General features: G+C 38.8%; 1 protein-coding gene across 2 annotated transcripts; it reads right to left on the bottom strand.

Annotated features, from left to right (window-relative positions):
* Window positions 1–2,068: 2,068 nt before the first annotated feature.
* Window positions 2,069–6,972, bottom strand: LOC110600916 (uncharacterized protein ycf45). Of its 2 annotated transcripts, none has more exons than XM_021737841.2 (9): window positions 6,662–6,972; window positions 6,470–6,532; window positions 5,848–5,925; window positions 5,481–5,701; window positions 5,049–5,121; window positions 4,664–4,948; window positions 3,023–3,166; window positions 2,871–2,921; window positions 2,069–2,401 (listed from the first exon to the last, which is right to left on the bottom strand). In XM_021737841.2, exons 1-9 carry the CDS (start codon window positions 6,884–6,886, stop codon window positions 2,330–2,332), a joined length of 1,212 nt encoding a protein of 403 aa, XP_021593533.1. In that variant the 5' UTR covers window positions 6,887–6,972; the 3' UTR covers window positions 2,069–2,329. The 2 variants fall into 2 exon arrangements, with proteins under 2 accessions (XP_021593533.1, XP_021593534.1); XM_021737842.2 differs by having other exon boundaries at window positions 5,848–5,953; window positions 6,662–6,804.
* Window positions 6,973–17,339: the final 10,367 nt, after the last annotated feature.

Raw genomic sequence — 17,339 nt, 5'->3', positions numbered from 1 at the left:
TGTTACCGATACATGATCTATATTTGAGGTTATATATCAAGTACCTCATAAGTATGGCCACGAAGCTCTGCTTTCACAGTTTTGTCCTTTGAGCCTACCATTTGACACCCTGTGTCCACCATTATAACTCCTTATCTACCTAGTCGACCCTACTATGTGTTTATAAGGAGTGAGAACCTAATAAGATTGATGCTCAAATTTTATAAAATTATCTGTTAATGTTAATATATTTGCGCTATTTCATGCACAAAGTTATGGTAATTTGCTATGAATATAAAATATGTAATAGTGGTAAAAGAAGATATTTTATTGAATTTGAAAGAAATTCTTGGCATGCACAATGATACATGCTGTACTCCTATTTTATACTAAGAAGTTTGACAAGTATACTTTGTATCATATTAACTATACTTTACATGCTTGTAATTGTTTACTTGATTATCTATATACATGAATATACTTGCTTTATTTCATTATATGCATGCAATCACCCACTGAGTATTAGCTCAGCGTGCTGGTGTTTACCTCACGCAGGTTGCAGATAAAGTAATCACCACATAGGTTGTTAGAGATTAACATCAAACATCAAGACTTTTATTATAACTGGTTGTTTTGAGTATTCAAGTCATTGTATAACTATATTTTGGCATATACATATTAAATAGAATGAGTTATAATGGTTATGCAAGTTAAATTAATATAATCATATATGAATAAAGAAAAAGAATTAAATGTTTGCATGTGATGATATTCATAGAAAAATAAGGAATGATGTTGTTATGAAATGTATGCTAAATTAAAAAATAGTATGATATTAAATGATAGTTGAGAATATAATTACAAATGTATTTTTCATATGTACTACAGGTTAAAATACTGATATAACAGAGGAAACTCTACCCAAATTTCAGTTCAAAATCTCACATTTACTTTACTTACTTTATGTAATTTACATGAACTACCTAATAATTTGGTAATTACATATAAAAAAAATGATTTAGTTTGAAATATCTAATAAAGTATATTTGTGACAATTCTTATTTTGTCTACACCTTTATAGGATAAGGGGTATTACACCATCCTTAGGCGAGTCTAATCATTATCACTTTAACATTAGTAGCTGCCACTGCATGATTTATAAAATTCTTTTAAACACGGGATCCATTACTCATTAGTTGATAACTCTTCATTTCAAGAAAAATAAATAAATAACTAACTAGTATAAAAGCGATAAAAATACATCAAGGTACACAATTCTAAATATACTCTACATTAATTAGTTGCCCATATTTATAATATTCTGACTTGAGTGTTAAAAATAGTTATAAACACAGCATTAACCATCTCAACATTTTTTTTTTTCACAGGATCATAAGCACTTAGAGAGCCAAAATTATTTTTGTCTAAGCAACATAAGTAACAATAGAAACTCATCACTTGTGAAGTTTCCTTTATTATTGAAAACAAGTAATATATTCATTTTGCATTCTCTTCTGCCTATGTATTTCTTTGGATTACAATGCATTTTTCTCACCAATCTCCCATCTATGTAAAGGTTCAGAATTAACAGCATCTCAACTCTCGACAAAACAATTCACCACCATCACACAAGAGCAGAAGTAGCCATTTTATTTTTTTAAATATAAAATGATTTTTTTTTCTTTTTCTTTTTTTAAAAAAAAAATAAATAAAGACTAGTAGAGAGAATGCTAACAATTGAAAAGAAAAAAAATTATCTAGATGTCTTATGATACTGTGCTAAGTCTATTCTCTTCTAGTTAATTCAATTTCTTCAATCTTGCTCAGCATCACCTTATGCTTAGGATACCCAAGACTAAGCCACTAAAAACTAACTATTATATAGGCAAGATCTAGCATTCAACGGATGTATTACTAGAAAGAAACAAAACCCCATTTTAGGTAATGCTATTTCTTTTAATTTTAGTTAATGCTATTTCTTTTAAAAAGGAAAGTCATTTTCTAAATTTTAAAAATCTCATTAACGCCGCTGTATTTTCTATGTAAAAATTTATTTACCACCTCGTTTAACATTGCAAACAAACAATTATTTTCTTAAAAAATATTTTCTGATATATAAATTACTTTCTGTGATAAAAATGATCCCGAGTCCCACATTTGCCTTGTGGGAGGGAATGTAATCACTACCTTCCTGAATTTATATCATACAAAATGGTAAGCTGTTAAACATGAAAACCCATTACAATAGCAAGTGCTAATAATATTGTGAGGAGAAAGAGCAAAACATCAGCTTCATGCAAATGGAAAGCCTAAAAAGAAGAAGAAGAAGAAGAAGAAGAAGAAGAAAGGGCTATATGCCACTTCCATCATATGTTTTCCATCTCTCTATTACAACCCTCAACTGATTATCCCTTTTCCTCACCTGCAAGCACAAAAATGTTTGAGTTCTTGATAGTGGTTATGTAGCTTCGAAGCAAACTAAGTCGATAATGAAGAACAAGAATAAAAAGATTAAGCACAAAATCATATATGTTATTTCCAAAAATTTGGAAGCACTGAAGCAGATCACGTCAACAAAATCATATTCCATCAGAAAAATGTCTGTATTGAAAGATGGCTGCACATGTGGATGCACACACATGCAACATATATACATAAATCTAGACGCTTTCATGCTACAGCGTGAACTAATTTACAACCATCATGCATGCGAAACCTAAATATATAACATGAGCAATAAATAAATGACATATGCCATCTGACTAGCATGTATTTCTACAAACATTTTGAACTTGTTTCGAGACAAACTTTTTTCATTTTTACAGAATTGGAAGTCGGAACAATTCTTCCTGTCACCATTAGCTTGTAAGAATATTGTAGAAAAGAATTACCTCAACTAATGGGTTTTCTCCACGGAGCAACGTGTCTACACTCTTCTCTGTCTGCAAGATGCAAGGCAAATAAATAAGAAGAAAGCAGACATGAAATTACTAAGAAATCTTGTCTTTTACTTCTACTTAAAGAAGAAAATTGAAAGATGTACCCGATGTGCAACCCAATAATGTCTCTCTCTCATCTCAATCAGGAAACAAAATGTTGGAGGACCTTTTCTTTCAAGAATGCTTTTCTTACTCCGCCTAGCTCGGGCTTCCTCATCTCCTAAGGTAACAGTTTCTATTCCTCCAATCTGAAACAACAAAATTGACAGTTATGAAACTTTAACAAGCATTTTAGCATGGAAGTTGCACTTCTATTCATCACATATCAAAACCTCATCTATTCAGTACATGTGAATTTGATTCAGAATATTCAGTAGCACACATGAAAAGTAAGAAAAAATGTCTTGTCAAATCAACCATGGCTTTTCATAAAGAATGAAAAGTGCTTGCAGACAAAAAAAATACCCTTAATGTTTGGTCTATTTATGGCCTTCCATTTCCCACTTGAAAAAAAAAAAACCTTGTAATTTAGTTGGTCATTTGCTCTTGTAGAATTCAATCTAACTTTGGAAACAAGAAAGGACCAAACACAATCTCAGGGATTATTTTGCCATTTATCTTCATTTTTTACAAGAATATTTGGATACCAAATCCCAAAATGAAGACAATGACATTTCAGAAGAATGGGATTAGAAAATCAAATACAAATTCCACATTAGCAATTTTTAGAAAAATAATGAAGCTTTATGTCATCAGACAAATGACAATATGTTGCTTTGAATTCACTTTTAATATTAAGAAAAACAATATATCAAGAGAGGGGGCAATGAAAAACCGATTCACTTTGCCACGTAATTCAATACAAGAAAAAAAAAATTTTGAAAAAGAGGACAAGATGTCCCTTCTGCATAATGTATTCTCACAAAGTCAATGAAGTCAACCACAACAAAGAAACAAAATAGGCAACAAGAAAGTGAAAATATTAATAAGGAATAAAAATAAATCACTCAGAGGGAACTTCACTTCTTGTACTTAGCATGAAATACTAATTTGTAACGAATAAAATGTGCACTCTTGGAAACTGCCGTACTTCAATATTTGACCAATCAAACAACACATCATAAAGCCCAAAATCTCCAATACGAAGAACTAAATCCCTTTTTTCTTCTTTGCTGCATTACTTTGATGTAGGAATTCTAAATAACACCTCTTACTACAGTAACTAGCAGTGTTAACAAGGATTACTACCCCCATTTATTATCTCCTAGAACAGGAAGTAAAATCTTCAAATGACTATTCAAATCAAGAATAAAGAAAAGGTGATGCAGTGTCCGACAATTTTTGGCTTTGTGGAGAGTTCATGTATGCAACCTCATCCCTGTTTGCAGAGACCAAAAGAGGCTGTTACTATGGCTCTAACCCATGACCTCCAGGTCACGAATGGTATAATATTTTTATACACCAAAGTCACCCTCTTTAAATCAAGCATCAAACAGGAGAAAATTAATCAAACTAAGTATCCACAAAAATGCAAAGAGTGACCTTCAAGGATAAATTTGACATGTTTAAGTTATAAGAACATTAAAGTAAAAAAATAGCTTTTTTCAAACTGTTTTTCTTTTCTCAACAAATCTAATTACGAACCTTAATGCTAAACAGGCACTTAATGTTTTAACAGAAATGATATTTGGTATCCATCATCAAGGGGTTTCAAGAAACATTAGCATGTAAGGAACAGAGCAAACCAGGTTACAAAGAGTCGGATTCTTAATGATATTTTCAAGCCGCTCTCCATGAGCAGTACCAATAAGCATAATGCCTCTTTCAGCAATTGAGCGGCAAGCAAGAGCTTCAGCTTCTGTGCCTATCTCATCAACAATGATAACTTCAGGCATGTGATTTTCCACTGCCTCAATCATGACCTTGTGCTGCAGAGGTGGTTCTGGAACCTGCATTCTCCTTGCAGCTCCTACTGCTGAATGTGGAATATTCCCATCCCCTCCAATTTCATTGCTAGTATCAACAATCACCTATTCCAGTTATTATTAATACAAACTTGTCAGAGTAAAGTCAACACACATACAGATTGAAAGATGTGCTTGCTATATGGTTGCATAAAACTCAACGCACCACTCTTTTGCCAAATTCATCAGACAAAACACGTGCAATCTCTCGCATGACAGTAGTCTTGCCAACCCCAGGCCTTCAGAAGTTTGTCACAGGATAACAAAATACAACATGTCATTAAGGTACATTTTCAAGATTCTGCATAAGATAAAATGTCTTCAATAACAGGAAGACTACCCATATTGTGTTTCAGAAATAGGCAATGAAAGTTTGAAACAAAACATGGAAGGAAAAGAGAGATTTGGATAATAGCAAATACAAATGAAAATAAAATCATTGAAAACTAGTCAACCTCATTGCAAAGAAACTCAACATGATCAAATTATCTTTTGGCTGGATATCCAGTCATTAAACTATTCCACCTTAAACCTGAGACCTGATAACCAAGTAAGCAGCATTTCTGCAATATTCTAGTCAATACCTCAACAACAGTACCTTCCAACAAACAGTATGCTCTTTCCATAATGAAGCAGATCATGAACCATGTCAACATGACCACCAACAGCCCTACCAACTCGGCAAGTCAAACCAACTATCACCCCCTTCCTACTACGAATTGCAGATATCCTGTGCAAGGTCCCCTCAATGCCAGCCCTATTATCATCTCCAAATTCTCCAATAGCATTTTGTGCATACTCTAATTCTTCCATTGACACCTAACTAATTAACACCGCAAAAATTGGTAAGCAAGAAGAAAAGAAGATATGTTCCACTTATGCACAAGATAAGGGAAAAGACAGAGGGTTTTCCTTTTCTTTTTTGTTGCTGTGGGGGGGGACAAATTTTTATGAATGCAATTTACCTCAGTGCTCCTTAAATACTGTCCACCAAATTCACCAAGATAACGTGCCTCTGGCAAGCGGCCCAAGTCCAATATAACCTTCATGTAGCCATGCACAAGTATAATTCTAAGCAAGGCAAGTTCAAAACAGCAAACCCACAAGACAGAATACAAGCCAGAGAATTCAGATGAGTTCAAAACAGAAAACTCCAAATTCAGATACTGGTGTGCTTTATGAGAACTTTGTTAACAACCAGAATAAAAGTTTACTTATCAGCTTAATGGTTTGAAGACTCCTACACAATACACAAGTGTATGAGCAAACGACTAATGATTGATTTACCATAAGAATAAAATAATAATAATAATAATAACAAAAGAATAATAAATAAACAAGTTTCTCAAGTGGCAATATAGCTTCAAAAGAAAACCTTCTCTTTTTGGTAAATAAAGAATGATATTATCAACAAAAGCAATTGATGATTTCAATAACAGAACATAGAAGGCGAGAACTTTAGCCTTTATATAAACTCTGCAACTTATGAAACTATTAAAAGCTGATTCCATCTCCTATATGTTAAATGCAATTTGATATTATTTTTTCTGAAAAATATCTTCATAACCAGAACTTTTGAAAACTAACCTCCAAGAGCTGAGATCTTTTGGGATCATTTAGAAGAACGTGACGCAAATCAGATGGAAGAATCTGTCAAAAGAATGAATTCAAATCGAAAGGGTAAATAATCCAACACTTGAAAGGCGTAAAATTCCAACTCTCAATTGGAGAATAAACCCAAACCCATTTAATAAAAATCATTGGAGAGAATAAACATACGTTCAAGAATGCTTGAAGATCATCCTCCACGATGAAATGGGCACTGTCCAATGATGAGAAGACATGGTTCAAGCGAAATTGTGGTGATTTTAAAGAGTGGCTAATTTGGGTTTTGGATAACGTTTTATGGGAGATGAAGCTTAATGGACTTGTTTTGGTATTGGAAATGGAAGAACAGAAGCTATTAATGCTTAAGAAATCAGGATGTGCTATTGCTGTGTTCATGTCTGCTCTACTCTGTCTCGTATTCTCCAGTCGCGTCTCATCCACATCTGGGGAACTAAGCTTACATCGCTGGATAGGAATATAAATTTTTTAATAAGTACAGTAGTGTAACTTAAATTCTTAAATTATTAAAAATTTATGCTAAACTAAATTTAAATTTCGATTTCAAATATAACTATTCAAACATAACATGAGCATAGTACCATTAAAATATAATTTAATTATTATATTTACCATTAAAATATATCGAAATTTGTAAAGCTCAAATCGGAATTTACACAGCTGAATTTTAATTTTTAATTTAATTTTATTATTATTATTTAAAATTTTGAAATTTAATTAGTATCATTAATTTTTAAAAAAGAAATTGGAGAGAAAATATAATTTTTAAATTATGACTTAGTTATATATCTACCCAAAATACGCAATTTACTTTTTTATTTTAATAATATATTTTAATTTTTGTAATTTAAATTTAAAACTTTTTTATTATAATTTTTTATTAATAATGAAAAATAATATATATACAAAGTATTAACAAGATACTTAAATCTGTCATGATTAATAAAAAAATGTTATAGAGCAATTTAGACAGCCTCGTTTAAACAAAGTAATTTAATAACAGGGTAAATTTGACTGATCCTCTTTGGATTTACAGCTTTATAACAGCGTTATTCTTTAATTTGTAATATAAAATTTTTAAAATTTTAATTTAATTAACATAAAAATTATATTTACTTTATCAATTAAAAATAATTTAAAATACTTAAATTTATAAAAGATGATAAAATAGACATAAATCCTTTTTATTTATTTGCCCTTCACCTCTCTTTCCCTCCCTTCATGCTCGGGGGAGATGCAATTGCATTTTAGAGCGAATCCGCCGATGCCAACAAGAGATGCTGGTTTGGAGTGGAGACAAACAAAGGCGAGCCAACTTGGAAGGCTAAGAGAATTGTTATCAGCGTTATCCTTGATGGCAGAGACGGTATTGTCATTTACGTTGCTATTCAGGGCAACTTATTTTCAGTTTCACTCATATTTCATCTCTCGTTTATCTTATCGAGTGTGTCAATAAGCTTTGATTTATTTATTGATTGAGAGGGCTTTCTTTTTTTTCGTATTTACTTGCATGTTAATGAATTATTAGTTTTCAGTTGCATGTGAAAGTGAAAAAAAGAATTTAAGTAATTTACATATACTATACATCAATAATATGATCGAAACAAAATTGTGCTGCGATTAGTAATATGCAAGAAAGAGAATATGAGGTGGTCGGTGTCTACAGCAGTCACTCCGACGTTCAAGTGAGTAAACTGAATAAAATGACAAATATAAATAATTGCTTAGAATTCAAGAGTAATTGTGTAAAAATTGTGTATCTTAGTCTCTGCGATCATTAACTTTTATACTGTAAAAAGATGGAGTTAATTATTGCAGCTCCTGAAAGTTCAATGGGATTACCAACTAATTAATTGGGAATCCTGTGATTATATGTGTAATGAGAATTTGCTGAATTGTACCTGCTAACGGTAGCTTTATATGAAAACTCGATCTATTCAAAAAAGGATGAGTCTTGATAAAGAACCGGGTGCCACGGTGTCTAGGTCTTCCTTTCTATGGGTGGGACCGAGTATCTGCTTATCAGACTCTTACCACGTGGCCCTGTCTTATGGTGACATTTCATGGCTTACTTTGGGCGATTGTTGTGTTACATCAGAGGTCTCTTCGCTGGTCTTCGATTCTTCATATTCGAATGTGACAGTTGTCTTCACGATCTGGGGCACATGGCCTGCTCAGATTGGCCTTCCATGCTCGTGTCGCTAAGCCTGCTTCTACTCATAAACGATGATTGCCCTCCACATTTAAAATTTATTGGTGAAGCCATCGTATAAAAACTCTTCTTCTCCTCTGAAAATCACTTTTGTTTAGACCTGCCTTTCGTGCTTTTAGAAAAGACTCGACCACTCCTCTTTTCTATTTACAGATTCACCTATTCCAGGTAGCTCCTTTTCAATTTTTCTCTCATAGAAATGAATAGAAACACTCCTTACTCTTCCTCTGGTGGAAGTTCTGACTCAAGATCCTCATCTGATGGCCTCATTCATGCTCTGGCTCTCGTCATTCTGCTGAGGGCTATCTATAAAAGTGAAGGCAGCCTGATCAGTGACATCCCTTTCATACTATCTGAGAAAGACATAGAACGTGTTCATAAAAAATACCACATCTCTCGAGAAATCTTTCACGTTTTCGTTCCATCTATGAGCGCTCACGCAGATGACGAGATCCTTGCAGAGGATACCATCATGGTTTTCAAAGAGTAGCTGACGATGGGTCTTCGGTTCCCCATGGACCCATTTTTTACCGAAGTCCTTCGATTCCACATGTTGTCAGTCGCCCAGCTGATCCCAATAGCTGGAGGATCATGGTGACCATCTAGTTCGTTTGTTTGAATAACCATATTGAGCCAAGTATGGCACTTTTCTCCCAACTATACTTAACGACCCGAAAATCGGACCGCTACCGGCGCTAGGATCCAGGTCGGCTTAAGGCCGCCGGGACCCGTAGCAAGCCTAACATGCAACCTGAAAACCTATTTAATCCCATACATGATCAAGAAAATACATAAAAATTTAAAACTTTTCTTTCGTTCATACACCAAACTCAACCTGTGCATGCACTGTACATAAACATAATCATAATCATGACCCCTCTGTGGGATCTCATCAATGCCCCAATGGGCGATACATTATACGTTGAGTTGGTCTACAAAGATATCATAAAAAGATTTAAGATCATGTATTAAAAGGGATACCTTACACATAGGTCAAGCACAACCTCTAATCCTCAATATCATTACATCACATAATACTCCTAACTTTACATCATTTTACAAATCATCATGTCCACATTCTATCTATTACAAACACGAAACTTCATTACTCTTGTAAACCTCCTGCTCTACCCTGTACCTGCAATCCTGGGGAAATTGGGAGAGGGGTGAGCTACTAGAGCCCAGTGAGCAGAATAATAAAAACATTTAAATCATATGGCATCATGGAATGCATCACATCACAGCTAATCACATCAGGGATGAACTTGTCACCAATAGCTCTCTACATAGTCCAACTGTGCCAGAACGTAGAATGGGTCCTGGTCTTTCCCTTACATGGTGCCAGCGAACGTAGAATGGGTCCCACTGGTCTTACATTCCGCACTGTACGTATCACATCGTCATATCATAGATCGAGGGCTTTGGATCATCCAACGTTCATCCACATCAATCAACAATAAAATATGCAATGCAACATATTCGTGAATTCTAATGCAAACAACCTATTACATCTCATGGCATTCATGATGCGTGAAACATGCTAAAAAGTCCATTATTTGCTTTAAAACATAATGAGTTATTCCACTCACCTCTAGGTAGCTCTGACCAGACACTGGAGCAGCTGACTCACTGCTGGGGTCCTCGGTTCCTCGGGTCCGAACCTACACAGGTGGACTCAAATGAGGGACCAAACAAACATGAACATGACTCTAAACTACTCCCCAAAAACCCCCTAAAACATCATGAAACAATCATAGAAAAACATGCAAAAGAGGGCTGGACAGGGCACTTTCGGCGGCAGGTTCGGCGGCCGAAAGTCCCTCCAGAGCCGAAAGTCAGGCAGGTTCGGCGGCACCTTCGGTGGCCGAAACTCCCAGACAGAGGCGAAACTCATGCATGTTCGGCGGCACTTTCGGCGGCCGAAACTCCCAGACAGAGACGAAAGTCTCCTTTCGGGGGCAAGCTTCGGCAGCCGAAGGCTGCCTCCACAAGCATATTCGGCGGCCGAAAGTTCCTTCGGCTGCCGAACCTGGTTTCTCCCTTAGTGGCAGAAACTCAGCTCTTCTATGCACATTTGCCTCCAAAACTACCCAATCATGCATAAACCTATTCTACAACATTCCCAAACATACACAAACAAGCATACAAGTTCCTAGGGGCATCAAACCATCAAAAACCCCAACTACAACACAACAAGCAACTCACATTGTTCATAAATACATATAAAACCCATAAACCTAATCATGAGCTAAACATGCATTCTACCCCATAGATCCACTTAAAACTTGCTTAAAACATGCAATGAGCTTAAGATCGGCTCTTACCTCGTGGAGATCGAGAGAGAGACGACCTAACTCGGAGATGGGAGGGGTTGAGTTCCCTTGAACTTCAAAGCTCCAAAACTTTGCTCAAAGCTTGAAAATCTTCAAAACAAATTAGAAACTCATGAAAATCGAGTAGGATTGGAAGGAAAGAACTCAAGATCGGTGAGGGATGGCGGAGAGCTCACCTTGGCCGGAAATGGGGAAAAAGCTCGCCCATTTTCGGCTAAGGGACCCTTTTATAGTGGCTGGCCAGGCTACGTTCGGGGGCCGAACGTGCCTCCGCATGCATGCCATGTTCGGCGGCCGAACTTGAGGTTCAGCGGCCGAACCTGGACTTCACTCGCTTATGATTTCGGGGGCCTAAAAGCGCTCCCGAAGGCATGCATGTTCGGCGGCCGAACTTGAGGTTCGGCGGCCGAACCTGAGTTTTCCTCCAAGGTTGTTTTTATGCAAAAACTCATTTCCATTTTACTTAAAACCATGAAATACCTGACAACATTTTATGAAAACATGATTCTACCCTACTAGAGACTTCCGACATCCGAGATCCCACCGGACGGTAGGAATTTCGATACCGGAGTCTAGCCGGGTATTACATTCTCCCCCCCTTAAGAACATTCGTCCCCGAATGTTCCTCAACTAACACATAGCATGGCATAAAACATAACATACATACATAGCACATAAACACATAGAGATCTAACCTTAAAAGAGATGAGGGTACTGCTAGAGCATAGACTCCTGTGTCTCCCAAGTGCATTCTTCCAAATTGTGGTGGTTCCACAGGACTTTCACCATCGGGATTTCCTTGTTCCTTAGCTTTCTGATCTGGGTGTCAATGATCCGTACTGGCTGTTCAACATAGGTGAGATCCTCTTGGACCTCCACATCAGGCTCACTAAGAACCTTGCTCGGATCTGACACAAACTTCCTCAACATTGAAACATGGAAAACCGGATGTGTAACGACCCGGAAACTGGACCGCTACCGGCGCTAGAATCCAGGTCGGCTTAAGGCCGCCGGAACCCGTAGCAAGCCAAACATACATCCTGTGAACCTGTTCAATCCCATACATGAACCAAAACATACATAAAAATTTAAACTTTTCTTTCATTCATACATTTCTTTACCCAGCCTAGCCTGAGCATGCATAAACATAACATAAACCCCTCAGTGGAGTTCTCAACAATTACTCCAATGGGGTACATAACATATAGCAGGCTTGGGTTACATAAACATCATAAAACATTTATCTCATGTATTTAAGGGATTACAACAGACTCTAGTCAAGCACACTATAAAACTTACATTACATTACATAACATACTTTTACATTATGAAATAACCATGTCCACAGCTATGCTATTACATAAACTTCTCTTACTCTTCTGACTCCTCTATCTACACGGTACCTGCAAGACTGGGGTTAGGGGAGAGGGGTGAGCTAAAAAGCCCAGTGAGCAAAAAGTAAAAACATGATATTAATTCCTCCATTTTTAGGTATTTTATTCTCCATTTTATTATTAACGTTTGCTTTAATTCCACACTTTTTAGGTATATTATTATTCATTTTATTAATAACATTAAATAACATAACTTTTACTTTACATGCTTTCGTGAAATGCAACACATCACATTTAATCACATAAAGGATGGTATTGTCACCATTAGTCCTCACATCTCCAAGTGCCAGGGGCGTAGAATGGGCCTCGCTGGTCTTTCTCTTACATAACATACATAACATAACATTCCAAAGTGTCAGGGGCGTAGAATGGGCCTCGCTGGTCTTTCTCTTACATAATGCCAGGGGCGTAGAATGGGCCTCACTGGTCTTCCATAACATATCATCATAACATAACATTAGAGGACTATGGATCACCCAATAACCATCCACATCAACATCAAATTATGCAATGCAACATATTCGTGAATTTCTAATGCAAACATCCTGAAACATCGCATGGCATTAATGATGCATGAGTATGCTATCAGATTCATTCATTACTTAAAAACTTAGGGAAAGATCCCACTCACCTGGTGACCGAAGCTTTAACGACGGACTCTGAAAGACTATCTCACAACCGGGGGTCTCGGGTCCTCGGGTCCGAACCTACACAGGTGGACTCGAATGAGGCACCAAACAACAAGAACATAACTCTAAACATACCCCCAAAAACCTCCTAAAAACACCTCAAAACATCCCTAGAAAACATGCAAGAAAAGGCTGGGAAGGGCACTTTCGGCGGCACCTTCGGCGGCCGAAAGTCCCTCCAGAGCCGAAAGTCAGGCAGGTTCGGCGGCACCTTCGGCGGCCGAAACTCCCAGACAGAGACGAAACTCATGCATGTTCGGCGGCACCTTCGGCGGCCGAAAGTCTCGGACAGGGCCGAAACTCAAACTTTCGGGGGCAAGCTTCGGCAGCCTAAAGCTGCCTCCCAAGCTGGTTCGGCGGCCGAAAGTACCTTCGGCTGCCGAACCTGGTTTCTGCCAAAGGGCAGAAACTTGGTTCTTCATGCCCAAAACAACCCCCAACACAATCAAACATGCATAAACCTATTCTACAACAAGCATACAAGCTCCTAGGGGTCTCCAACAAGCTTAAACCCCAACTACAACACACAAGCAAGCCACATTGCACATAAACACACATTAAAACCATGGATTTTTCATAAAAACCCATCAAGCCTACTCATGCATTTCTACCCCAAAAACTTGCATAAAACTTACTTAAAACACATATAGAACTAGAGATCGGCTCTTACCTCTTGAAGATCGAGAGAGAAACGATCCTAGCTCGAAGATGGGGAGATTCGAGTTCTTGAACCTCAAAGCTCCAAAACTTGCTTAAACTTTGAAACTCTTCAAAAAAACAAGATGTAACTTGTTAAGATCTAAAGGATTTGAGGGAAAACACTTAAAATGACCATAGGAGGGCTAAAGCTTACCGTCGGCCGAAATGGGAGAGAAAACCTCGCCTGTTTCGGTCACGGGGTCTCTTATAGGGCAGGTTCTGTCACCTTTCAGCGGCCTAACGTGCCCCCACATCTCATGCATGTTCGGCGGCCGAACATGAGGTTCGGCGGCCGAACCTTGAGTCTTTCAAACAAGGCTTTCGGAGGCCTAAAGCGCTCCCAAAATCCCACCATGTTCGGCGGCCGATCCTCACTTTCGGCGGCCGAACCTGGCAAAGCCTCCTTTGGTCTTTTTCATTCAAAACTCAATTTCCTTTTTGCTTAAAAACATAAAATACATTAAAAACATTTTATAAAACATGGTTTTACCCTTCTAGAGGTTTCCGACATCCGAGATTCCACCGGACGGTAGGAATTCCGATACCGGAGTCTAGCCGGGTATTACAGGATGGATTCTTTCCATTGAAGCAGGTAAATCCAGCTTGTACGACACATTCCCAATCTTCTGCAAGACTTCAAAGGGTCCGATGTATCGTGGGGCTAGTTTACCCTTCTTCCCAAAGCGAACCACTCCTTTCATTGGAGACACCTTGAGCAATACCAGATCCCCCTCCTGAAACTCTACCTGTCTTCTGCGGATGTCTGCATAACTCTTCTGTCTACTTGCAGCAGTCTTGATCCTTTCTCTGATTATGGGTACTACCCTGCTGGTAATCTCTACTAGCTCAGGCCCTGCCAAGTCCTTTTCTCCAACCTCTTCCCAGCAAACAGGTGATCTGCACTTCCTTCCATATAAAGCTTCATATGGAGCCATCCCGATGCTAGCATGATGGTTGTTATTGTAGGCAAACTCCACCAAAGGTAGATGCTGCCTCCAAGAACCGCCAAAGTCCAGCACACACATTCTTAGCATATCTTCTATGGTCTGGATGGTCCTCTCTGACTGTCCGTCTGTCTGTGGGTGGAAGGCAGTACTGAAATCCAACTTGGTACCCATGGCATTCTGCAGACTCCGCCAAAATCTGGAGGTGAACTGGGGCCCTCTATCTGACACTATCGAAACAGGAACCCCATACAGCCTGACGATCTTATTAACATACACCTACGCCAACTTGTCCACAGAATAGCCACTCCTGACAGGGATGAAGTGAGCAGATTTGGTGAGTCTGTCCACAATCACCCATATGGAGTCCAATCTGTTGGACGCCGCCGGTAGCCCCACTACGAAGTCCATAGCTATATTTTCCCATTTCCATTCTGGAATAGGTAGCGGGTTAAGCATTCCAGCCAGCTTCTGATGTTCCAGCTTCACCCTCTGACACACTTCGCAGGCTGACACAAACTGTGCCACTTCTTTCTTCATAGCTGGCCACCAATAAACCTTCTTCAGATCTTGATACATCTTGGTGGTTTCGGGGTGAACGCTGTATCTTGCATTATGATCCTCTCTCATAATGTCTCCTTTTAGCCCTATGTCATCTGGTACACATAGTCTGCTCCCATAGTTGAAGATCCCTTTACTATCGAATCTGAACTCACTATCCTTACCTGACTGAACAGTCCTGGCAATCTTCACTAACTCTGGGTCCTCATGCTATTTCTGAGCCACCTGCTCCAGAAACACGGGTGCCACTCTCATCTGGGCTACCAAGGCACCTGTATCAGACAACTCCAACTGAAGACCTTCCTCAACGAGCTTGTAAAACTCCTTCACCACTGGCCTCCTTTCCGCCGATATGTGAGATAAACTGCCGAGTGATTTCCGGCTTAAGGCGTCTGCCACAACGTTCGCCTTACCCGGATGGTACTGAATCTTGCAATCATAGTCACTCAGCAGCTCCACCCATCTTCTCTGTCTCAAGTTCAAATCTCTTTGACTCAAGATGTACTGTAGGCTCTTGTGATCCGTGAAGATCTCACATTTAACCCCATAGAGGTAGTGCCTCCACATCTTGAGTGCAAAGATTACTGCTGCCATCTCCAGGTCATGTGTGGGGTAATTCAACTCATGCTTCTTCAGCTGCCTAGAAGCATAAGCAATCACCCTCTCATTCTGCATTAGTACGCAACCCAGTCCCATACGGGACGCATCACAAAAGACTGTAAAGTCTTCATCATTGGATGGCAGAGCTAACACTGGTGCTGAAGTCAACCCCTTCTTAAGCTCTTCAAAACTCTCTTCGCACTGGTCAGTCCACACAAACTTCTGATTCTTCCTGGTTAGTATGGTCAGAGGAGCTGCAATCTTTGAGAAGTCCTGAACGAACCTCCTGTAGTAACCTGCCAAACCCAAGAAACTTCTAATCTCTGTCACTGAAGTGGGTCTAGGCCAGTTAGCCACAGCTTCTACCTTCTTGGGGTCTACCTCTATTCCATTTTCTGACACAACATGCCCCAAGAATGAAATGCTCCTCAGCCAGAATTCACACTTAGAGAACTTGGCATACAAGCCATGTTCCCTCAAGGTCTGCATAACCAACCTCAGATGATGGGCATGCTCCTCTGCATTCCTAGAATACACTAAGATATCATCTATGAAGACAATAACAAAGTGATCCAGGTATTGGCTAAACACTCTGTTCATGAGATCCATGAATGCTGCAGGGGCGTTGGTTAACCCGAACGGCATTACAAGGAACTCAAAATGCCCATATCTGGTCCTGAAAGCTGTCTTTGGCACGTCTTCATCCCTTATCCTTAGTTGATGGTACCCCGATCTTAGATCTATTTTGGAGAAACAACCCGCTCCTGCTAGCTGGTCGAATAGATCATCGATCCTTGGCAGAGGGTACCTATTCTTGGTAGTGACTTTGTTCAACTGCCTGTAGTCGATACAAAGTCTGAGGGATCCATCCTTCTTCTTTACAAACAAGACTGGAGCACCCCAAGGTGAGGTACTCTGTCGGATGAAGCCCTTTTCTACCAACTCCTGCAACTGCTCTTTCAACTCCTTCAACTCAGCTGAGGCCATCCTATAGGGAGGGATAGAGATCGGTCTAGTTCCAGGCACCAACTCTATCTCGAACTCTATCTCCCTAGCAGGTGGTAAACCTGGAAGCTCGTCTGGAAAGACATCCTGAAACTCTCTGACAACTGGCACCGAGGCTGGCTCCCTGACCTGACTGTCTAGCTCTCTCACATGAGCTAAGTACCCCTGACATCTCTTCCTAGGCAACCTACTAGCCTGAAGAGCTGATATCAGACCTCTAGGTGTACCCCTCTTGTCTCTTCTAAAGACGACCTCTGACCCGTTCTGATCTCTGAACTTGACTACCTTGTCTCTGCAGTCCAAGGTAGCACCATGGGTAGATAGCCAATCCATCCCTAGAATGACGTCAAAGTCTGTCAAATCTAGAACCACAAGGTCGGCGGAGAGGCATCTT

Source organism: Manihot esculenta, chromosome 15 (genome assembly GCF_001659605.2).
Source record: "Manihot esculenta cultivar AM560-2 chromosome 15, M.esculenta_v8, whole genome shotgun sequence".
Classification (NCBI taxonomy): domain Eukaryota; kingdom Viridiplantae; phylum Streptophyta; class Magnoliopsida; order Malpighiales; family Euphorbiaceae; genus Manihot; species Manihot esculenta.
This window is presented reverse-complemented; position numbering and strand designations above follow the sequence as displayed.

Excerpts from the sequence above, each read along its gene's own strand:
- LOC110600916 (XM_021737841.2), bottom strand. The coding sequence starts at position 6,886 with ATGAACACAGCAATAGCACATCCTGATTTCTTAAGCATTAATAGCTTC. Across the intron at positions 3,167-4,663 it reads ATCCGACTCTTTGTAACCTG|ATTGGAGGAATAGAAACTGT; the intron begins GTTTGCTCTGTT and ends TTGTTGTTTCAG. Across the intron at positions 2,922-3,022 it reads ATTATTGGGTTGCACATCGG|ACAGAGAAGAGTGTAGACAC; the intron begins GTACATCTTTCA and ends TGCATCTTGCAG.